Source organism: Nerophis ophidion, linkage group LG18 (genome assembly GCF_033978795.1).
Source record: "Nerophis ophidion isolate RoL-2023_Sa linkage group LG18, RoL_Noph_v1.0, whole genome shotgun sequence".
Lineage (NCBI taxonomy): Eukaryota > Metazoa > Chordata > Actinopteri > Syngnathiformes > Syngnathidae > Nerophis > Nerophis ophidion.
The window spans coordinates 13971779-13996197 of NC_084628.1; the positions used below are offsets into that span (position 1 = coordinate 13971779).

Below are 24419 nucleotides of genomic sequence, written 5' to 3' on the forward strand. Positions count from 1 at the left end.
TACTTGATAGTCTTTTGAAACAAATGGCTATATTTACCTTGCTGTAAATTACATCATCATTATATCTTGTGGGGTGAAATTATATTTTATGGAACACGTCTACTTCCACTTTAAGAATGGCACACTGTGTATCCTTAATTACAGACGGAAAACAATAGAAATGCAGAGAGCAATAATAACAAACATGATCTCCTTGGCAGACAAAATAACAGGTGAAAACAGATTTATTGAACCTGTTTTTGAAGTTAGACTTAACTTATAGTACAATACAATACAGTCTACTGTAAGTAACAGTTTAAAGTGAATCACAGACACGTAACGCCTGCGTATCGATCATGGCAAGCTCTTCATCCTTCACCCATTCCTCCTCTGCGGGGGCCAAGACAAGTTTAGGGACATGTGTTTGATCAGTTTTTAAAGTGCTGGGCGTCCCGGATCTTCGAGGAGGATTGAATGTCTTTTTTAAAGCAGGTGATGCCGCTGGCCCCAGATGGAACAATGGAGGAGGAGACGCCACACGGGAAAGGAAGTCCAAAGCTTTCCTCTTTTTCAGGCTTCGAGGGTCTTTCTCTGTGGAACTGTCAGCTGGAGGAAGATTCCTACTCACAGGAGTGAAGCAGCTCAGGCTTCGTAGTGGCTGCTGAGATTTTGGCTATAGCGGGAGACACTCTTTTAGTAACATGCCAGTGGTCCGTTTACCAGAACAGGCGTAAAAAAAAAACAACACTTGCCTTCATGTGTTGGTTGTCGGAAGCAAACGTAGGCGTTGTAGGAGGCAGTGCTGTAGAGCCGACAGTACTGTGGCCATCAGACTTCAGTAGACGTGATAGCTTCTCCTCAGCAGAGAGAAAGAAATTGTCCTGGTCCTTAAACAGAGGGCAAAAATAACCGATATTGTCTCTAATTAAACATAAATATGCATAATAGCATTGTAGCAAGTTGACAGCGGCAATCAGTACCCGGAGGAGGTTTCTAAACAGGCTGAGGGACTCCTGAAGATATGCTTCTTTGGGGTTTGCAGAAAAAACTGAGAGATCTCCAGCGTACACAACCGGTGTGGGATGAATGGACTGGCCTCTCAGCTGAAGATTACTCAGTGCCAGCAGCGCGCAAGGTTTCACCAAATCCGCCAAACCTGCCTGAAGAAGGCTGCTGAAACAGCGAACTTTTACAAAGTTCAGTTTCTCATCGGCCAGATAAAATGCAGGAGAAGTGCCTGTGTGATGAAAGGGCAGGAGATAATTTATTTGCCCCAAATCAAGGGTTTTTAACCTTTATCTAACTCAGGGCCCAACTTTTCCACAATAGAGTGGCCCACTCAAAATATTATCACTAAATTAGCAATGTTACAGTTGATTTGAAATAATTTTCAATAATTATATTTAACCTACTTAGTTCAACAGGATACACCTTGTCCGATGATATGAAACCATGTGTTAATCACAAAAGATTATTATCTAGGTTTAAGCCAGGATGAAAAATAAATCAAATATACTGCAAAAACCAAAGGGGCTTATAAAAACTGATGATAAATACATTTATATACAATCACAGTGCTAAAACAAATTATAACTAAATTAATTGTAAACAATAAAAAATATGTTTCTTAAACTATCAATAAAATTTAAGTGATACAGCTTCACCACTTTAGTCATAATTTTTCCATTTAAAAAACTTCTCTATGACTTTAGCTTTTTACTTTTGCCTGCCACAAGTGGTGTAAAAGTAAAACATTCCAAAGTACCGCTGCGGCCCATGCGGACCACAACTGAGAAACACACTTTTGGACGGCTCAGACAATGGTTAAGAAACAATGCCTTGAATATTCAAGAGGGCGGTTGGATTAAAGGCAAAGGAAATAGCACAGACCTTGTATGTCAATGACTCTGATGATACATCCAGAGAGATCAACTTCTCCACACAGGGGCTTGAATTTTGAGTCTTGAAGGTCCACAAAGTTGGCAGACACTCTGGATTGAAAACATGTTGACAACCATTCTGGGGAAGTCTGGATGAAAAACAAAAATCTCAGTATTTGGTTTGTAGATGTTAACCTAACCTAAGTAATAGTTCCTGAAGGTTACCCGCAGGTCCTGAAATTGTGTTTTTGTGGTTCCAGTGAGTTGAACCGTTGCAACACCAGTGCGCTTCTTCCCATCCGAAGTGGTAAGGTTGTAGAGTTTGTATCGACAGCCTTCTTTCAGAAACGCCTGCAGGTCAGAGGATGGCCGCCACAGGTTCAACTGGTAAACTAAAAAAAAATAAAAAAATACAAGCATTCAGGTACAAATGTAGATTAGGTTTATTTGAAAAGAGACTACATATTAATGAACATTCGAGATTATAGCCAATGGCTAATTTCCATCTTCAATCCCTAGGCAAGTAGATGTCAAAATTAAGGGGTCATATTATGATTTTTTTTTCACATATATATCATATCCTTGTGGTCTACATAACATGCAATGGTGGTTCTTTGGTCAAAATTTTGCAAAGGTTATGTTTTACAGACCATCTTCAAGCCGCTTTCTGACCGTCTCTTCAGGATGCACTGTTTTGTAGCCGGTCCTATTTACGTGCCATAGCCCTCCTCAAGGCAAAGTCCCCTTCAACTGCATCTCCGTGGTTTGAATTTAAAATTTCAGGAGATATGGTGATCCCAAATACACAAAAACATGTACCGACAGGTAAGAAAAGTTGGTGTTGTATAATATGACCCTTTTATGACAAACATATTCAAAACATAGCACACAGATGAACAATATTAAAATGTAAAACTCCAAGATTCTGGTACCAAAAGGTGTTAACATAAATGTACATAAATGAAAAAAATACACATTTCATAATACTTACTTGAACACTTCCAATTTATACTAGTAGCCTATAAATAATTCAAATTTTGACTCAAGCAGCCATTTTTCAAGGTCTTAATAAATTAAGGTTGTGTTGCTCGTTCCCTAATATTTACTGGAATTGTGTTCCATGTTTGACACGCTCGATAAGAAAATACAAGTTTCCCAAATACACTTTCCGCCCCCCCCAAACGGCATCATTCTGCAACCAGACCGACAGTGGTTGTCCTGTTGGCATTTCTCTTGACAAAGTTTTTGAGAGGAGGTGGCGCTAGGTCGTTTAAAATTTTGTATACAAGAACTAAATAAGCATACTTAATTAAGTTTTCTCGATTAAGATGGTTATATTTCTCAAGTATTCTGCAATGATGATACGTGGTGGGCCATTTATCTGGTACGTTGAATGCTTTTTTATAAATAACCTGCACCGCAGTGTCCAGCTAGTGATACGATAATTTCAATAGGGCACACTCATTGAATTAAAGTACAATTTAGCAATGTTTGTTGTTAAAATATTTGTTATACATTTGAAATTTCATATGTTAAATTTGAAATACGTGTGTGGGAGGACTCACTGTTGCCAGTTGGATTCAAGGAATCAACGACGCAGAGTCTCCAAACAGGAGTGACGTCGCGTTGAAGACAACTGGCTTCGCCGTCTTCTGCCTTCTGTAGCGCGCGATGATAGCGATCCTGCATGTCGGCCTGCCTCTTCTCCATCAGTGTGCGCCTATAAGCTTGCAGGGTCTCCAGCTGCTGCTCACTCAGATGAGCCTGGGACGAGGACAATATATAAATACAGTAATTTCAAAACATACACTTACTTAATATATATTAAAAAAATATTGTCTTGTGTTGTTACCTCAAGGCCAACCAAGTCCTCTCCCACTGTTTCATAAAGCTCTTGCCCGTCCTGCAGACCTGCAACATCCTGATGACTGATAGCCCGTTTTCGTTGTTCAGGTTTGTTATCTGCAAAAGATGGACAGTAGAGAGTGGTTGGTTCTACAAAAGAATGGTTTGCAAGTTGGATCAGTTAAGTTTTAAATAATTAATATATATTTTTAATGCCAACTACACATATTGCTGACATACAAATACAATTAATGAAATAGTTTTAAATAATTAATGTATATTTTTAATGCCAACTACACATATTGCTGACATACAAATACAATTAATGAAATAGTTTTAAATAATTAATGTATATTTTTAATGCCAACTACACATATTGCTGACATACAAATACAATTAATGAAATATGTTGATCTTCACATCATTTTCTGCATGCTAATTATTATATAGTAGTTATAGTGTATCATAATGTATAACTGTAAATGTTTAGTTGTGAAGACTCACAAACACTGTCACACACCAGAGCCCTGACAACAAGGGTGTATAGAAGGAGGAGTCAGCCATTTTGAGAGGAGCCATACATAAGTTGACAAGAGATCTCCTTTTACGGGACAGCCACTGAAATTGTCATTGCTATAAACAATCAACCTGTAAAAATAAACCTAAGATGGTGAATTTGAAATTTGACGGTTGCTTTGTGAGTTTTTATTACAAAAAATCTGAGCCGCATTTTATGTGGCCCACCATATTATTCTCAGAGGTCCACAACATTATATTTATGTAGTATGCCACATTATTTTAATAGGCCCACCATGTTCTTTGTGGCCCCACACATTATTTTTATGTGTTCCGCCACATTGTCTAACGTGCCTCCCCCCCACACAATTTTATGTGGTCCAATAAGTAATAAATTACTTTCTGGCTGAATTTATTTGTTCTTTCAATTTTGACGAAACCGTGTACTCCATGCAATTGCACAAGTTCTACACTTTAATATTACCTGATCATGCAACAAGATGTTCCAAGCATTTTTTGTTTAATGATCAAAAATCAATACCTACCAACTATCTACTTGTCGCCTTGCCTTATGATTTCAAAGCCAGTGATCCATCAATTATGAATAAAAGCAGTTTCCTATGCAAATTGTATATCAAGGCTATTATACGTTTGTATTCATATATTATTCACTGTTAAAAGGGCCTCTCTGAGATAGTTTATAATTGCGATGTGGCCCTCAATAAAATGGAGTTTGACCTCCGCTTTAAGTCCTACCCGTTTCTTCATTTTCAAATTGTGCCTGAATCTTAGCAAAAAGCATCTCCATGGCCTTTTGTTTATGATTGTTGTATCGATCCGCCTCCTTCTCTTCTGCACGGGCTGAGCGGAACACGACGCCTCCGTCTTGCTTCCTTTCCATCCACTGGAAGTACAGTACATGCATGTATGCTAAAACCATACAACTTGTAGGAGCAGTTGGGGCAAGGTCCTGGGTCCATTGATGACCAAACACTGACCTGTATGGGGTAGCTTCTGAGCACAACTATGTCCACGCATCCAACAGGTCCTCCATTGGCGTACAGAGAAGAGAGAGGTAGCAAAAACGGACGAGGATCTCTGTAAAATCCCAGTTTAGTGTCCCATCGAGCTGGCCGGCTGCTGTTGGCAAAAATCTAAAAAACAAAACAAAAAACCAACAAGATTATTTCTATTGAAAAAAATTAAATGTATGTACTGTACCTTTAACATGAGTGATTCAGGTGCCTCTAGTGGAGAGCAAGCCTCCTGAGACCCTACCAGCTGCGCACCGTGGACGATAATCTTCCCGCCCACGGCCAGTCGACCGTTGACAAGCATGGCACTCAGCGGTTGGTCCAGCTGGGCTTTGATGGCGTACCAGCCATCTGTGAGCCACACAACCGCACACTGATTCTCCACCTGGACATGGGCGGCGCCCTCTTGTGGGGTCTTGGGCTCGCCGCGGTCCTGCTGCGAGACAACCCCGCAAACACAGAGAACTATAGTCTTGGCTGCGGTGTCATCCTTTTCCATGATTTTCCTCAAAGCCGGCCTGCGGCTGTGGTCCACCTCCACGTCATACCTGACATGCACACAATATGCATTTGTAAAGATTGGTTGAATGCTGAGGGACTTGCATCCAATCCATACCAATGTGTTAATATACTTTAAATACTAAAATTAATGCCTCTATTCAACTAACCAGTCTTTCCTGTATAGATGGGTTTGATTTTATAAGTTGCTAATCAAAGTAAACCCTCCAGGCTTCAAATGTTCCTAGTTATTAAAAATTAGTATTTTCAAGTGAGTGATTAACAGTGATCTGTAGTTAATTAATCTAATTAATATAGTTTCTTTATTCTTGCCTAAAAACGCTGCGAAAAGCCCTCAATTTGAGACTTTTCCATTTTAATTTGTAACATTTTTATAAAGGTGGGTATGTGGGCTTGTACAAAGCCGCAGGCAGTTTAATGTCCCTGCCTTACATAGTTCCGGGTCCCCCTTGGGCAAGGTGTAGAACCCAAATGCCCCCCCCCCATCAGGGTTACGATACCCCCCATGAAACAAACTAAGAGAAGATGCGTTACCCGGCCCAGAGGAAGCCCGGGGCCCTCCTCCGGAGCTAGGCCCGGAGGCATGGTTCGTCAGCGAGCGCCTGGTGGCTGGGCTAGCCACGGAACTATGTTTTCTTTCCTGCTTTATCATGCACCCCAAACCATTATGAAACCAACCAAATATGGGCCTACCTGTACTTGAGCTGCAGTAGAACCCTTTCCGGGGTGAGGCAGAGACATCCCATTGTTTGCGGGAAGGACCGCTCCATAGACGCCAGCTTCCACACAACCCATCGGTAGTGATTGTACACCCACTCCTCACTCAGCAGTTTGGGATCTACACCAGGCGTGTCGCAGAGCGCTCTGAAGGACGACAGGAGGGAAAGATTTCTGGTAACCATACTCCATGATGTTGCCAGTGCACATTTAAAGCCTACCTATAAAACTGTTCTTTGCCTGCACTCCCGTCTCTGCTGGGAATAAGACATCCGCCGTCAGCGAGTTGAACGGCGCCTTCGTCTGCAAACGCATCATTATTGTAGAACTCTTGAAGTTTGAAGCAGAAAGCCTCCGCAGTCTCGCTGGTGATCTGGGACACATGCCGACGGACTCCATATTCATACAGCTACAACACACAAAACCAACATCATTAAAGGGGAACAACATTTTTTTATTACATTTTGTCCATTCACAATCCTTACGTAAGTCAAGCACACATTTTCTTTTTAATTTTTTGTATTGCATTCTAATTCTTAAATAAACGCTAGCAAAGTTAGCTAGCAATGGAGCTCTATTCCAACGATAAAGCGCTATAAAAACATCCATCAATATTTTATACATTCTGGATGGATGGAGTAAGACAAATTCATAATGACATGTAATATTTAGGTATTTTGCTAATTTTAAGCATACGACGGCGCACTATTTCCCAGACCAACCCACAACGTTCCGAGTTTCCTTTGACAACACTACTAATCATGGCAGTCTTTATGTGAGACGACGACGACTACATTGGGACAAATGATGATCCAGAACCTTGTAAAGTCGAGCCTAAATATATAGCAGATGAGCTACAAGTTTTAAGAGCTGTGTGATAAGCGGATCCAGCAAGTAGCACAAGAAGAAACACAAACCCCGAACATAATTAAACAATCAAATATTGTAAAATGTCTGCTTTCACTGGAATGCCAACTGATGGGATGTTTATATCCTCCCGTTTAGATGAAAAATTCATTATATTCCTCACACATTTTAAACATTTTTTAAGGAAGGTGCTAACGAACAACTTTTCATGTCTTACTTGCAATGTCCGGGTCTAAGTTAAATGTCAAATTTGACCAACTTTTCGGTTTATGGCACCATCTTTTACTATACCGGTGTGAGGCATGATTTATAATCTGGTTTGAACTTTTACCAACTCAAAGGCAATGCAACAGCTCACCAGCTCAGTATGGCAATAGCTGCCTAAGAACTAGAAAAGATCAGAAATCCAATTAAAAAGTGTCAATCTGATTTGAAAGAAATATTTATTTAGTAACACTATTAGTAACAAACCTCATGAATAATTACTTGATTTTATGTTTAAAATCTGTCAAAGGGGCCAACAAAAAACAAGCTGCAGGATGAAATTGGCCACCGGGCCGCACATTGGCCACACCCCTATAGGGCATACAATCAAAGTATTAAAACCTTACCTGTTTCTCATTGTACTTGGTTGGGGGCCTCCCACCCACTGCTTCTTTTAAACCTATCCTTGTCACGCCGGACGTTTTAATTCGAAACAAGCTGCCAGGCAAAGCTCGGACGGACTGGCGCTTCTTCTTCCTGATCCTCATGTGTTGCATGTCTCGTGCCAGCTCAATGTTCTCACCTTGCATCACCTCTGTTCATAGAGCAAATATGATGAATTAGGTTCCTGGGGGTCGCTATCTTTGTGCAAAACATTCACCTTGACTCCAGTATGTATTCTCCTCTGCTCCATGACAGGCGGAATGGGTTTGATTAGAGATAGGATTCCTACTAGGGAGGTCTGCCTTGTTGCTTGTGTTGCTATTTAAGTGTGCACAAATCCGTTTTTCCACCTCCTCCTCTTCTTCTTCATAAGGTTTCGTGGAGTTCTGTTGGACAATAGTTCTTTGTTTCTTGAAGGGAGGAACAAATGCAGGAGGTGTGTTAGCGTTGTTGCTCTTGTGCACATTGCTCTGTTGCGCATCCTTTCTCTTAAAAAATGGAGGTACAAATGAAGGAATCTTGGGAAAAGTTAATCTGCTGCCTCCCGCTGTTGAGCTGTGCTGTGTTGTCGTTGGTGATTTGAGATCCATGTAGCTCATCCCGTCTCTATAATAAATGAACATGCATTTTATATATGATGGTATACACAATATTGTCAAAAGAGTGGAAAGCTCACCTGTGTGGCATTGTGATTTTGGGATAAAGAGAGACGTTGTACTTAAAGGCCGGCCTGTCCTTTAACAAACCTATTGAAATAATAATACTGTATTTATCACATTAACAATTTATGAATAAATAAATATCGGACTGATAAAAGTTAGGCCGATAAGAAGAACTGTGACTTCACTCAATGAAATCAATAACATAAAATAATAGCTTGGTTAACCGGTGAAAAAAACACGCTCAAACTATTAACAAGTGAATTAAGTGGATTATGGTGAGCAAAAAAAGCGGCCCTTTCCTCCTACGGGCCTTGCTGTAAACCTGCTGTAAATTCCGACTGAGCTCATGGCGTCAATCGAGTGCGACTTATTTAATGTTCCCGGTGAAGACTTTTTGCGTGTTCTTTGCACCAAATGTTGTAAACATTCCCTAAGGAGGGGGAAAAAAATTGAGCTTTAACACATCAAACTTTAATCGGCCACGAGAAATGCAAGCATTGCTACAAAGGTATTTTGAAAGCCTACAAAGAGTCTGCTGCTATGTTTGATATATTCTAGTTTCTTCAAAATAGCCACCCTTTCCTCTGATTACTGCTTTGCACACTCTTGGTATTCTCTCGATGAGCTTCAAGCGCACCTGTGAAGTGAAAACCATTTCAGGTGACTACCTCTTGAAGCTCATCGAGAAAATGAGCACACGCACGCACGCACGCACGCACACACGCACGCACACACACACGCACACACGCACCATAAGTTAGACAAGTAATTACCATTTGGAGAACTTGTTTGTGGACAGAGTCTTGAAGCTCTACGACTGTCGACACTCCTATCAAATTCACCCAGCAAGCTTCTTTTCAGAGAAGGCTGGTCTAGATTTTTTTAACAACACAACACACAACAGTTAATGCTTGAAATTGATTGATTTCAAAATACAGTATCTTCTCTTAATTTTATTCATTCAAATGATAATTACCAGTCAATTCAGCATCTTCTGCTGATCTTTTCCCAACAGCTTTGCAGGAAAAGGAGTTTTTCGGCTGTATACTTTCTAACGTCATGGAGGGCCCAGCAAGAGTCTCATCCTCCAGCAAAGCTTTGGTGCAGTCCAGTGCTTCTTGAGCCAGAAATATCTGCTGGGTTTCAGTGCAGTCACTCAGGTCTAGTGACTGAAAGTTGACCATAGCAGGCCCTTCGAAACTCTGTGGCTCAGTTGTGTCTCTGTCGCACGCCTCACTTATTTCACGTTCCAATATTTGCTGACCTCTGAGGCTGCCATCTTTGTGATTCAATGCTTCTGCAGCTTCCGGCTTCTCTTTTTTTGAAATTGTGTTCATAGCTTCTGTGATTCCCACCACAGTTGGGGTTTGAAAGGTTATTTTCACATCTTTAACATTAGATGTCTTTGCCAGCAGGCCATCCTTTTTGGGACTGATGTCATCAAAAAGAGCTTTTGCTTCCTGGAGTGACTCAGTGGAGAAGGTCACAGGCTTTCCACTGGCTGCCAAAAATCCACAATTTGTGGATGAAAGACCATAAAATGCATCATTTGCTTCATCCTGTGACTCATTATATTCACTCAGCAGAAGTTTTGCTTCATGGAGTGCTGCAGACGAAATGGCCACTCCTTTGCCACTGGCTGCCTTAAAGCCAATATCTTTATGCTGGTGTGCATCGTCCAAGCCTTCAACCGTGACGCTTCCATCCATCACATACTTTTCTCTTGTCATTGCATCATCGGATACAAGCACTTCTTTCCCACTGACTGGGCAGAATCCACTACTGCTGGATGTAGACGCATGGGGTGTTGAATCTGCTGTATCAAACACACAAGTCTGATTGTACACATTCATGCTATTATGCATATTGTCACTGTGTTTGTCCTCATCTTCATGGCATTCACTAAAGAGGTATTTTTCCTTCTTGAGAGCCACGGATGAAACTGCCACTTTTTTGCCACTGGCTGTCTGGAACCCAATATTTTTCTGATTTTGCGCTTTGTCTAAGGCCTCAAATCTGATGTTTTCATCGAACACGGACTTTGCTTTTGTCATTGCATCATTGGCTACATGCACTTTTTTGCTGGCTGTGCAGAATCCACCAGTGCTGGATGTAGATGCAAGGGTGGTTGAATCGGTCTGGTCAAACACAGGTTTGGGATTGTCCACATTAAACATATTTTCACTGGCTTTCTGCTCATCTTCATGACAATCACTGAAGACGGATTTTGCCTTCTTCATAGCTGCGGATGAAACTTCCACTATTTTGCCACTGGCTGTCTGGAATCCAACATTTTTGTGATATTGCGCTTTGTCTAAGGCTTCAATTATAATGCTTTCATTCAACACGGAGTTTGCCCTTGTCATTGCATCATCGACGACAAGGAGTTTTTTGCTGGCTGTGCAGAATCTACCACTGCTGGATGTAGATGAAAGGGGGGTTGAATCAGATGGGTCAAACACAGGTTTGGGATTGTCCACATTAAACATATTTTCACTGGCTTTCTCCTCATCTTCATGACAATCACTGAAGACGGATTTCGCCTTCCTCACAGCTGCGGATGAAACCTCCACTATTTTGCCACTGGCTGTCTGGAATCCAACATTTTTGTGATATTGCGCTTTGTCTAAGGCCTCATTTATAATGCTTTCATTCAACACGGAGTTTGCCCTTGTCATTGCATCATCAACGACAAGCAGTTTTTTGCTGGCTGTGCAGAATCCACCACTGCCGGATGTAGATGAAAGGGAGGTTGAATCAGCTGGGTCAAACACAGGTTTGGGATTTTCCACAAACATATTTTCACTGGCTCTCTCTTCATCTTCATGACAATCACTGAAGACGGATTTCGCCTTCGTCATAGCTGCGGATGAAACCTTCACTATTTTGCCACTGGCTGTCTGGAATCCAACATTTTTGTGATATTGCGCTTTGTCTACGGCCTCAATTATAATGCTTTCATTCAACACAGAGTTTGCCCTTGTCATTGAATCATCGACGACAAGCAGTTTTTTGCTGGCTGTGCAGAATCCACTACTGCTGGATATAGATGAAAGGGGGGTTGAATCAGCTGGGTCAAACGCATGTTTCATATTGTCCACATTTGACATCTTTTCAGTGACTTTCTCCTCATTTTCATGACAATCACTGAAGAGGGACTTTCCCCTGTTGAAAGGCACGGATGAAACTGACACTCCTTTGCTGCTGGCTGTCTGGAAGCCAAAATTTTTGTGATACTGCGCTTTCTCCAAGCCCTCAACCATGATGGTATCATTCATCAGAGACTTTGCTCTTGTCACTGCATCACCGGATACAAAAACCTTTTTGCCACTGGCCGTGCGGAATCCGCCACCGTTGGACAAAGACACGTTGGGGATTAAATCTGCTGGCTCAAACATATGTTTGGAATTGTCCAGAGGTAACATATTTTCAGTGGCTTTCACCTTGTCTTCATAACAATCATTTAAGAGGGATTTTGCCTTATTGAGAGCCGCGGATGAAACAGCCACTCCTTTGCCGCTGGCTGTCTGGAAGCCAACATTTTTGTGATAGGGTAGTTTGTCCAAATCCTCAACTCTGATGCTTTCATCCAACATAAACGTTGCTATTGTCATTGCATCATCAGATACAACGTCTTTTTTGTCAATGGCTGTGCAGAGTCCACTACTGTTAGACATAGATGCATGGAGGGTTGAATTCGCTCTACAAAACACACTTTGGGAATTTTCTATGTTTGAGGTAGTCAACATCTTTTCACTGGCTTTGTCCTCTTCGTGGCAATCACTGAAGAGGGAATTTGCATTCTTAAGAGCCGCAGATGAAATGGCCACTCTTTTCCCACCGGCTGTCCAGAAGCCAAAGGGTGCTTTCGCAAAAGTTTCATTGGCAGAATCTGCTTTATAACGCACACTTTTGGTATTGCTCACATTAGGCCTCCTCAACATGTTGTCACTGACTTCATCCTGATCTTCACAGTCACTGAACAAGGACTTTGCCTTCTTTAGAGCCGCAGATGAAACAGAAACTCTTTTGCCGCCAGCTGTCTGAAAGCCAAAACTTTGCAAAATGTCCTCCTTGCTGGTTAAAGAAGCAGCTTTTGATTGTTGCTGTTGGCTTTCCTTTTCAACATCATCTAAGAGTGACCTGGCTCTCAGCATTGCTTCATCCAAGACAGACCTGCTCTTTCCACTGGCAGTATGGAAACCACTGTCACCCACGGAACAAGATCTGGTGTTTTTTGGCGAGAAGGAAGGTAGAGTTGAAGACTCGTTTTTGTTGTTGAATGATGAAGCTTCCATGTTTCTAATGTCTCCGCATCCTTTAACCATGGGCATATTTGCATCAAAGCCATCACCTTGAACAATTTCCTTTGTTTGCTGCTCTTTTACTAACAATCCCTCATTGCTCTCTGTCATGTCTCTAAAGTAAGCATCTGCTTTTTGCAGTACTTCAGTGGGTAAAGAGCTATTGTTCAAATCTGGAGTTTTTAAATTTCTCACCCCTGCAAGTGTTGCACTTGCTGTTGAAAAGCAACCGTCCATCTTCTCCACGTTTGTAGCATTTCCTGTTTTTTCATCCATCTTTTCAGTAGAAACAGGTACACTATCAAAGAGGTAGCTGGTAACCATTTGCTTTCCAGTAGCAGACAGGAACTCACACACCATTGATGGAGGACTATGGGCTAGGTTCTTGGAACATTTTGTTTCAATATCTACATCATCCTTGATTCCATCAAACAAGGATTTTGCTTTTTTAAGAGCATCAGAAGATATAGCAACTCTTATGCCGTTGGCTGTTTGGAATCCGCATTGCTGATGGTTGACGGGGTCAACTCCTGGGAAACTTCCTTTTTTACTGTCTGTGCTTTTGTTGTCAACTTGAAAAATACTTTTTGCTTTTGCCATTTCCTTGGCTGACACAGACACCTTGTTCTCGCTAACTGTGCAGAACCGAGCACTGCTGCTAGAGACGATATCAACGGAGGAACCATGATTCAGTGAAGAAGATGCTGCTTTAGGTAAAGGGTCAATCCCTACAAGATGTAGTCCATCTTCTACACTCCTTTTGGTCTTGTTATTGTCCATATTAGTGCAATCTTTGAAGAAAGTGTTTGCCTTTAGCATTGCATTGGCTGAAATTGAAACAGTTTTCCCACTGGCCATCTGGAAGCCACTTGGACATGCGGCTGAGTTTTCCAAGCTTACTGAAGTATGTTGGACAGGTTTGACTGGTGAAAAGCCACTTTGAATTGTCTCTTCAGCTTTGTAACTGCCAAATACCAACTGGTCCTCTTGTCTCGGGTCTTTACTATTTGTTTGATGTGTGGAAATACTTTCCTCCAAATCCTGAAATAAAGCTCTGGCTTTCCTCAAACACTTTTTGGAAACTCTCAACAAGTTTCCTTGTGCTGTTTTGGATGTGCTTCCTCGAGGTGGGATCCCAGAAGGGAAGGCAAAAGTTGTCCTGTCGTTCGTTTCAATAAAACTGGGCAAAGGTGCAATTGGAGGTATTCTTGGGAGATTGGATTGTTTAAGATTGGTCGCTTGCTTTTCTGCCTCAAAACTATCATCAAAATCGATCCCCGACAGGAAGTTGGGATCAAGTTTTCTGTCCGCTTTTGGGCATGGGACGCCACTTCCTCTGCCCGATTGGGTTGACTTTGCAGTTCTAAACTGAGTGAATTCAAACTGACTGTCAGCGTCTTCAAGGAGTGTGCACAGCTCCATTACCTCTGCCCTCTGGGAGTCGGTTAGCTGGCAGTCATCCACTTTTTGGCCTGAGCCTAAAGCCACAGTTGCAGCTGCAGGAACTTTGATGGTTTGATCACTGAGAAGTGTTTGTGCTTCAGTCTCCTCCAAGAGACTTTGGTCCTTCTGAAGATTAACGCTTGATATGCTTACTCTTTTGTCCGACGCAGTTTTGAACCCTGATGCCTGTATAGAGGGAAGCGAAACAGCGTTCTCGCTTTCATGATACTCAAATTGAACTGAACCTGAAGCACAGTTTATGTTGTCGCCATCCGCTTTTGGACAGCTGAGTGACTGTACTGGTGTGTCCTTAGTGCATAAGGTGCCATCAATGTGTGTTTTAAGTTCTTTACTTGTATACTTCAAAAGGGTGCTACATTGTGCACTAGGACCCGGTTTCCCCTCGCTTGGGAAAGCAGAGGAAGCAGTCACATGAGAGATGTCAGCACTGGCTGACATGAAGCCGCTGTCACCTGATGCTTCCTCTGTGATGCCCTCATGGGATTTATTAAGAGACTTTTTACGCACGCAACTAAGGCTTGCATGCCTCTTGGCTTCCTGTCGAGCCACTTTCAATGCAGTCAGACATGCTGATGAAGAGAAGCCGTCGCTATAAAGAGGTGGAGGAGAAAGCTGCGCTACCTTAGGTGGTGCGACAGAGTTGGAAGTTTGACTGAAATCATGCGCAAATGCTCTGCAAAGCTGCGACATATCCAAATCCTGCATGCTTGAGCAATGAGATGGAGGCAGCTTTTCTTCAGAGATGTGTCCCTGTTGCAGATGTTTACTGCTGAAGTCTGCTTCATCCTTGGCTTGAGGACTCCTCTTACCATGTGGGTTATGGCCTGAAATAAAACAACAAATGGTAAAAATGAGTTAGGAAATGTGACACCATTTCATTGACCTACTGATGACATGCATCAGGAGCTACTGGAAATTCGGTATCTGTCCCAAAGATACTTTGACATACAAAGTATAGATGAACCGCTATAGTGAATTATTCTATGACACTGGACGGCTTCAAAGATGTTTTAATTTATAAAATGTTTATCCATGACATTTAAATAATTTAAAATATTTTGTCGGGTGATAAAAAACTATAGAGAATCACAAATTAACTACTTAAGAATAAAAACAAGATGACGTAAAAGTACTCATTCTTTACAGACAACTGACAGACACATATTGTATTTGGTAATAGTCAGGCAACATTGTACCATGAGGCCATGGTTACCTCCGCCACTAGGTTATGTATTCACTGCGGTTTGTTTGTCTGTGTGTTATTGGTGGATTTTGATTAAACGTTAAAGAAATGTCAGAAATGGGATAAAGAAGAAGTGACTAGGTTTAAGGAGTGTTCCAAAACATTTCTACTACTTTACCTTACATTTAATTTACATTAGGAGGCTCAAAGAGACAAAGCGAGTGGATGACTGACAATTTTACTCTATTTATTTCCACTTGAGAACAACAACGCATATGGGCGGATTAGGATTGAACTGTCAGGACATTGAATAACAAACAAGTGATTACATTTTGGGGATGATCCAAATCACTGTCCGGGTTCAGGATTTTTTTTAAAGGATTATTTTCTGTTGGGAACCAGTGCCTGATGGAGATCTGCGCTCTCCGAGGGCTTTTTTTGTTGTGTTTATTCTGCATTTGACTGTGGAGGTTCCATCGTGATATTTGTCACTCAAAATTTGTTAAGACTTGTTTTTATTTATATTGACAAAAGTGTTTCTGCAAGTTTAAATGGTATCTAAATAGTTACCTTGAAAAGATTTCTCCTTCAGCCTTTCCTTGTCAATTGTGTAGACAAATGCTCTCTTTTTCTTGATGAATGCGGAGTCAGGTATATTCACAGATGGTCTGACTGGGTGATCAGACTTGCATTGACTCTCTACTTGTGCTGTACTTGCATCTTGTAGTGTAGCAACATTAGTTTCCACAGAGGTGGCTGGAATCTCAGATAAACTCAATGGTGACCATTGTGTGAGTACAGCCTCTTCACTTTTCACAGGACTTTTTAGAGCGGTCGCCACATCAGATTCTCTTTGTTCAATGGATGCAGGCTTGGACTCTGCGGAGCTGCTGTTGTGTTCTTTGGCCAAAATAGATTGCCTCGTTTTTGTATTGTCAGCCTTCACCTTTCTCAGCGCCAAATGGGTGTTGGCAAGATCCACTGACGGGGTGTTCTCCTGTCTCTCGAGAGCATTGGCGACTGTGCTGCAAATTCCCTCGTCCTCATTGCCGTGTGGGAGTTTCTGTCTCCAGATGCCCTCGCTCTGGTTTTGGGAATTTGACTTTGGGGACTCAGGATGAGAAGCAACCTCTGGAGGGTCAGCATCTGTTAATTGCAGGTAAACAATCAGTCCAATAGTGGTGAAAGGCCAAAACATTAGATACAACTACCAAATCTTCAGAGTGCCTAAATAGAACTGCATTTAAATGAATAATTCAAATGTAAATATTAATTGGAATTGCTTATTATTGTTGTCATACGTGACAGTGAATCATACACATGGATGTTTCTAATAGTTTGTCCCGCTCTAGCCTAATAAGGTACATTAGAACTTTAAGAACCCCTCATAGTACAAACCTTTTGATTTAAGAACCACAGACTGAATAAGAATATGCTTGGTGTGTCTCGCAGCACTTCAGTACTATTTTTAGCTACTGTGCAACTTTGTGTGTTTTTACAGCCTTTTTCTAGTTTTGCTAGCTCAGTATGACTACAAAGAAAGCAATGGACAAGCTAAGTGTCGTTTAAAACCTTCAACATTCGTTGAAGCGTTGTCGAAACTGCCTCCTCCCCCTTCCCCTTCTCTTCCGCTGACCATGAAGCAGATTAACCAACAAAGAAAAGTGGAATTTATTTTTATTCCCTGTCATTCTTGAGGTGTTGTCCATGTCATGGACAACACCTCCCACCCACTACACTCGGACCTTGGGGAGAGAATGAGCACGTTCATTGGAAGGCTCAGACTCGCAAAATGCAACACGGAACAACACAGGAGGTCCTTCATACCGACAGCCATCAGACTGTATAATGCATATGTTCCTTTTGACTGTACTTAAATGTAAAATATATTTATATTATTCATATATTATAAATTGAATATATAACATATGATATAAATTGTATTATTTATTTATTATTATTGTCTATTGTGAGCGAACTGTGGTGCTGAATTTCCCCCTAGGGATCAATAAAGTACTTTCTATTCTATTCTAGCGACCTGTCTGTACAGTTTTGTGGTTTAAAACTGTGATTGCACTACAGGCCTAGTGACTGTGTGTGCATGTCAGCTGGACGGCTGAAAACACTATTTAGCTCTTTATATTGGCTCAAAATTTATAAAATTTTACTAAAATATTGACTTTTGTCGATGCTAGAACCCATTAGTCATGTTTACAATAAAAACTTTTCTATTTACAAACCCTGTTCAAAAAACTGTGGATCCACATTTTTCTTAGTTGTGGATACACTTTTTTCTTAGCTCTTCTAAGCTACTGCTACTGCTACTACTACTACTACTACAACAACAATGCATTGGAAAAGCATTTACCCCACTTCACTGTTTTTACATTTTGCTATGTTATAGCCTTATTCTAAAACGGAATACATGTATCTTTCTTCTCCAAATTACAGTATACAAACAACAACCCATACTGACAGCATATAGAACATTGTTTTCAAATGGCTGCAAATGTAATGAAAAACACTAAGACCAGACATAAAGCCTTTGCCATGATAGCTGGAACGTAGCATGTGGAAAAAATTAAAAGAGTCTGAATACTACCAGGATGCATCGTTGTGTACAAAATAGGCTCAAAAAATGTAGCAGTACCTTCTACAATCACAGACAGGTCATTGCTTTGGGGTGATGTTGCTTCATTTCTGGAAACATTTGAAAGAGAAGGGAAGAGCTTCCGAACAAACTAAAGAAAGTAGACAAAAAAGAAAAAAAGTATACAAATTTACTCAAGACGGCTAAAAATCATGTCCTATATATTACTTAAAAGAACTCACCACAACACTCTTGTCATCAAAGAATGTCTCAGAGCAAGGACTTTCATCGGTTTTAGCTACAGGATTAATAATACAAGTCATTCCAAAGCTTGCCTTCGTAGGTAAGAATCAATTAAACCATGCTGGTGAATGTGCTTACATAAAATCAGGGTGGACGCTAGAGCAGGTGGTGTATTCAGAGAGCTGGTCCATGATATGTCTGGGTGAATGATTGCACTGAGGCTTTCGGGTATGTGTTGGGCGTAGCTCAGCTGCATCATTATTATAACAAAAAATGTTTTAAAACAGTAAAAGGTAATAGAGTGGCACCTCAACTTAAGAGTGTTTTAAGATAAGAGCTGTCTTGACTAATATTCACGCATTAAATTGCAAGCAAAAATTTGAGGTACAATTATCACAGCCATTAGCTGGCGCAGGACACGTCACAGTAAACCCCTTAAGGTCCACCCAAAACATCTCCAATGGTGGTTTTCCAACCAATAGAGGGAATATAGTGAGTGTGAAGGACTGTGCTGAGAAGAAAAAGTAGATGATATTCACCGAACGAAAGAAAGAAATTATCGAAAACATGACCGAAAATTTAGCCAACTTGGCGAAGCAATTTGAGCGTATCCCTGCTAGTCTGCGCCATACTGAAGAAGAATGAGTAACGCCAGCCAAGGATGTTAAAATAATATCTAAACGGTGGAAATGTATGTATGAAAATATGGAAAAGCTCTTGACGGAGAAGTATTTCCTGTAGAAATGAACTCTTCAAGGTAAATGCTGTACATGATTATTAAATTACATCATAAAACTACTGTAGTCATTTGTGCTACATTATATTATAATTAAATGTATTCAATTAATTTCAGTGGGAGACTTTGATTTGAGGTACAAGTTTTGAGTTAAGAGCTTAGCCACAGGTAAGTTGAGGTACTACTGCACTAGAATTACAACAATTATGATTGAATAAATGGACTTACTGGGGATTTTTGTGGTGTATGAAGCAGATCTAGGCCATGAATACAAAAACATATACAGCGGCAATATTAAAGCAGGTCAGCAAATTTAAATAATGTGACGTCAAACTTACCAAAACAGTCGCGAGTGTGGGGCTGTGCCTCTCCATATTTTGAACCCTTGGTCCTGTGTAATGGCAGCACTAGTAAGTCCAATCTATCCGCATATGAACACAATTTAAAATTTACTTACGTCTCTTTTGAAAGATGAAACAGATATGGACTTCTTGTAACCCATGGAGCGGTTTCTTTTTCTAAGAGGGAGAAAAAAATCTTAAATTTGAACAGAGTTGCATAAAAAAATGGGGCTTTTGTAAAAATAATAATGTTCAATTTTACAGTATGGGCCTGATCTACTAAGATCCAAATAGGCACTGAATAGCATGTGCAAAATATAAATCTGTGTGAACTATCGTTTGAAAACGGCCATTTTTAAGTACGTTTTTTGCTTGTAGACTGGCTGTCACCATGCAGACACTCATTTCCCTCCACATTCATGGATTCATCTGTTCCAACCTGCAGCGTTTCGTCATGTTGTTGACAGGTGGCACACAAATGTTCTTTCACCGTCGTCATTATCTTCCTCTTTACGCTCTACTCACTCTATACAAAACTCTCTTTGTACCACATCTGAACTAATGTAATGTTCTCTGGTGTAACACCTTCACAAATTAGAATCCATGCAAAAGAAAATCATACGGGCCCTGTCGTGGTCCAAGTTTAATGCCCCTACTCGACATCTATTCCATAATTATCATCTCCCAAGACTGACAGAGTTCAATATTTATCACAATGCTTGTCTAACCTATCAAGTCATCCACAGGCTGAATCTCAGGCTCTGTTGCTTGGTTCCTATCTATCGTCCCCAGCATGCCCACAACACTCTAAATATAACATGATATCAGGTAAACATCATCTATTGACTTGTACAGCTCGAAGTGTTGTATGCAGGGGACCAAAGATCTGGAACCGGGTTGATGGGAGCCTCAGGATGCTGTATTCATTCTCTAACTTCAAAAAGAAACTCAAATCATACCTATTAACCACCTATCTCGAATGCCTCATTTGAATGGCTAGTGCTCCTTTAGAGGATTGGCATTGTCACATGTGGCTTCGGGGTAGACTACTGTTGGGTTGTGCTTGGTTGAATGTATGTATGTGTATGCTTGCTCTTGTGCTCCTCTTTTGTGATTGTCATATCGCGTTTTTGTGCTTGCCACCATGTCTTAGCATTCTATGCATATATTGACCTCTGGGCCCCCTGCTAAAAGCTTCTTCTAACTTATCTGGGGGACCTTTTCACTTACCACCCTCCTTAATAGGATATTCACTACTGTTGTAATTTGTAATATGGTATTAAGAATAAACTTGATTGAATATAATTTGTACCACCTAGACAACAGAACCTACTTTTCGCATACTGAAGGTGCAGCCTCGGAGACACTGCAGTGTTGTGATGGTGCAAAAGAAAATGAATAGAGCAAAAAGTTCAATAACTTTAATATACTGTAAGCATAATAATATTTTGCTAAAAAAAAAACACCATTAAAAAAACGCCAGCGGACATCAAAACGAATCAATTACAATTGTTTTAAGACATCAAACAGCTATAACCTTATAAAATGTCATTGCTAAATAGATGATATATTTAATATTTTTATTTCTGATGGTTAAAGTATGTTGACGCCCACACAAGCTATATTCTCTCTTAATCGTCTGCCTCTGCAGCGCGATTGCCTCTTCTCACAGCCATTGGTGCGTGACTGTGCCAGTTTGCAAGAACGATCTAGACATACCAGGTATAGACACAAAGCAGCGGCGGAGAACAGTTTCAGGTTTGATAAATCACATTGGGAGCGAGAAATTATTATATTGGCATCACCTCTTCCTACTATTTTTGGCGTTCTGATAATTGCTAAATGAATCGCGCTCGCTAATTTGTTCATTTAAGAGACACAATTTCCTGCGCACAAGCTGAGTAGATCATCTCTGCATGCGCTTTTAAGTTGACACGCGTTTTAATACATGCAAACCTTTAGTAGATCAGGCCCTATGTGTATTGTTGTAGTGTGCTGAGGTGTTAGCATTATACTGAGACCTGTTTGTTTTAAATCAGTACCGCTCTAACAGTGTTAATCAACATAAAATAAAATTTGCTTCGTACCTTGTTCGTCTTCAGTGTCCGGGAACAAAACACATGCACGTCTGAATACTTTTGGTGTTGAAAACAACTGACTTTCCACTGTGGTTTTCTCCAAAGGTGTTTTGAAGTTTGCCTCTTGGTTTGCACATAGGTCCTCCTGATCTGAGGCGTTTCCCTCAAGAGCAGCGGATGCTTTCGCTGTTAAAACATTGAACCAGTCTGGGTCCACTGGTCCCAGTTCTGGCACGGAAATCGGGAGGAAAATGAGTCACAATGAATGCACAATTAAATGAACTCCAATATAAGAGCTGTATCAGAAATGTAATAGGACAAAAAAATATATGCTCAATTCTGATTGGCACTATTTTGTGAGAGGGTGTTGCAAAAGTGCACAAAATATAACCCAATGCTGATTTTATGAGTTGTATCTAGTTGTTTACAAATTAGTTTATTGTACAAGTAATTTTTATTTCATTTCAGTGATGTACCCCCTGTGAATTTTTTTTTTAATTCAAGTACCCCCTAATCAGAGCAAAGCATTTTTGGTTGAAAAAAAGAGATAAAGAAGTAAAACTATGTCATCAGTTTCTGATTTATTGAAGTGTGAAGTGAATTATATTTATATAGCGCTTTTTCTCTAGTGACTCAAAGCGCTTTACATAGTGAAACCCAATATCTAAGTTACATTCAAACCAGTGTGGGTGGCACTGGGAGCAGGTGGGTAAAGTGTCTTGCCCAAGGACACAACGGCAGTGACTAGGATGGCGGAAGCGGGAATCGAACCTGCAACCCTCAAGTTGCTGGCACGGCCACTCTACCAACCGAGCTAAACCGCCCCATTGTATAACAGTGCAAAATATTCCTCATTTCTAGTGGTCTTTTTTGAACTATTTGGAAAAAAAGATATAAAAATAACTAAAAACTTGAAGAAAAAAAAAGTGATTAAAATATTTAAAAACATTTTTTAAACACATTTAAGTAATCATCAACTTAAAGTGCCCTCTTTGGGGATTGTAATAGAGATCCATCTGGATCCATGAACTTAATTCGAAACATTTCTTCACAAAAAAAGAAATCTTTAACATTAATATTTATGGAACATGTCCACAAAAAAATCTAGCTGTCAACACTGAATATTGCATTGCTGCATTTCTTTCCACAGTTTATGTTGAAGGATTATTCAATGAATATATTAATGCTTTTTGAATTGTTGCTATTTTTAGAATACTTCAAAAAAATCTCACGTACCCCTTGGCATACCTTCAAGTACCCACAGGGGTAGGCGTAACCCCATTTGAGAACCACTGCCTTATGTTGTGGCCAATGTGTGTCTACTGTATGTTTTACCTGGGGACATGGGGAATTAAATTTTATTAAATGTGGATGGCGTGGCACAGTTGGAGAGTGGCCGTGCGCAACCCGAGGGTCCCTGGTTCAATCCCCACCTAGTACCATCCTTGTCACGTCTGTTGTTTCCTGAGCAAGACACTTCACCCTTGCTCCTGATGGGTGCTGGTTAGCGCCTTGCATGGCAGCTCCCTCCATCAGTGTGTGAATGTGTGTGTGAATGGGTAAATGTGGAAGTAGTGTCAAAGCGTTTTGAGTACCTTGAAGGTAGAAAAGCGCTATACAAGAACAACCCATTTATCATTTATTTACCTTTCCAGAGGTCTTCTGTCAAAGTATCGTACATGCTTCCTGGAGATAAATCCATTCCCAGAGACTTGGATCATCCCTATTTTGTATCGTTTGTCCCACCTGCGGAGGCAATAGTCCACATTTTACTTTTAGCATCAAACTGTTCAACGTTAGGCTTGGGGAATGTGGCACATAATAAGCTACAATGACTTCTACTAACGCCGAACGCTGAGAAGCTGACTGTATGTTGTTTACAACCGTAAGATATGGTTATAGTGTTTGATAATATGAAGTATCTTATTAAATGCTTAACATACCAATAGGGCTGCTAAATTGGAATCTAAGTTACTTACCATGACGCTGAGGAACACTACTAACTTTCATAACGACACGACATTCAACATAAAGTGTTAAAGTGAGACCAAAACGCAGTGAGATTGTTCGAAACACATCTGGTAATAGTCAAGTAGAGGATATCAGTACAAAAGTACAAAAAGTAAGCACTCTTTAGACTATCTTGAAGATTTGTAGCAATATAAACCTCGCGCCCTTTGCCGGATACAGGAAACTACTTGTCACGCCTTCAAAATAAGAGTATAGACGTGCTTAAATTTTCAAATACGTTTTTATTTTTCCTTTTTGTATTCATTTATTTCAGGCAATGACATAAAGAAAGTGCAATGTAGACAACACATAGTAATAATATTAATTAATATAATGAAAAAGGCAACGCACAGTATGTAAGCATGATGATCTAGTTTTGCCTGAAAGGGAGTGAGAAGATAACTATCATACATCTATCTATTTCCTACCGCTTGTCCCTTTCGGAGTCGCGGGGGGTGCTGGAGCCTATCTCAGCTGCATTCGGACGAAAGGCACCCTGGACAAGTCGTACCTAATTAAATTAAATTAAATTAAAATTGTATTAAATTGTGTGAATGTGAGTGTGAATGTTGTCTGTCTATCTGTGTTGGCCCTGCGATGAGGTGGCGACTTGTCCAGGGTGTACCCTGCCTTCCGCCCGATTGTAGCTGAGATAGGCGCCAGCGCCCCCCGCTACCCCAAAAGGGAATAAGCGGTAGAAATGGATGGATGGATGAATGAAAAACACATCATTTATGAACGTCCGTAAACAAACTAAATTGTTAGTTTTTAATACGATAAATTGTAGCCATAGTAAACAAGCA

At 40.6% G+C, this 24419-nt stretch overlaps 1 protein-coding gene across 2 annotated transcripts; it reads right to left on the reverse strand.

Annotated features, from left to right (window-relative positions):
* Positions 1–206: 206 nt before the first annotated feature.
* brca2 (BRCA2 DNA repair associated) lies at positions 207–23806 on the reverse strand. Of its 2 annotated transcripts, none has more exons than XM_061877301.1 (27): positions 23586–23806; positions 23254–23352; positions 21616–21834; positions 19645–19705; positions 19526–19578; positions 19416–19444; positions 18590–18701; positions 18451–18506; positions 18269–18359; positions 16189–16764; positions 9644–15259; positions 9441–9539; positions 8682–8751; positions 8223–8611; positions 7969–8156; positions 6712–6899; positions 6467–6637; positions 5442–5802; positions 5219–5374; positions 4977–5124; positions 3712–3821; positions 3425–3623; positions 2085–2251; positions 1870–2008; positions 960–1216; positions 732–866; positions 207–652 (listed from the first exon to the last, which is right to left on the reverse strand). In XM_061877301.1, exons 2-27 carry the CDS (start codon positions 23306–23308, stop codon positions 296–298), a joined length of 10002 nt encoding a protein of 3333 aa, XP_061733285.1. In that variant the 5' UTR covers positions 23309–23352; positions 23586–23806; the 3' UTR covers positions 207–295. The 2 variants fall into 2 exon arrangements, with proteins under 2 accessions (XP_061733285.1, XP_061733286.1); XM_061877302.1 differs by lacking the exon at positions 23586–23806 and adding an exon at positions 22843–22941 and having other exon boundaries at positions 23254–23316.
* Between the last annotated feature and the right edge of the window lie 613 nt (positions 23807–24419).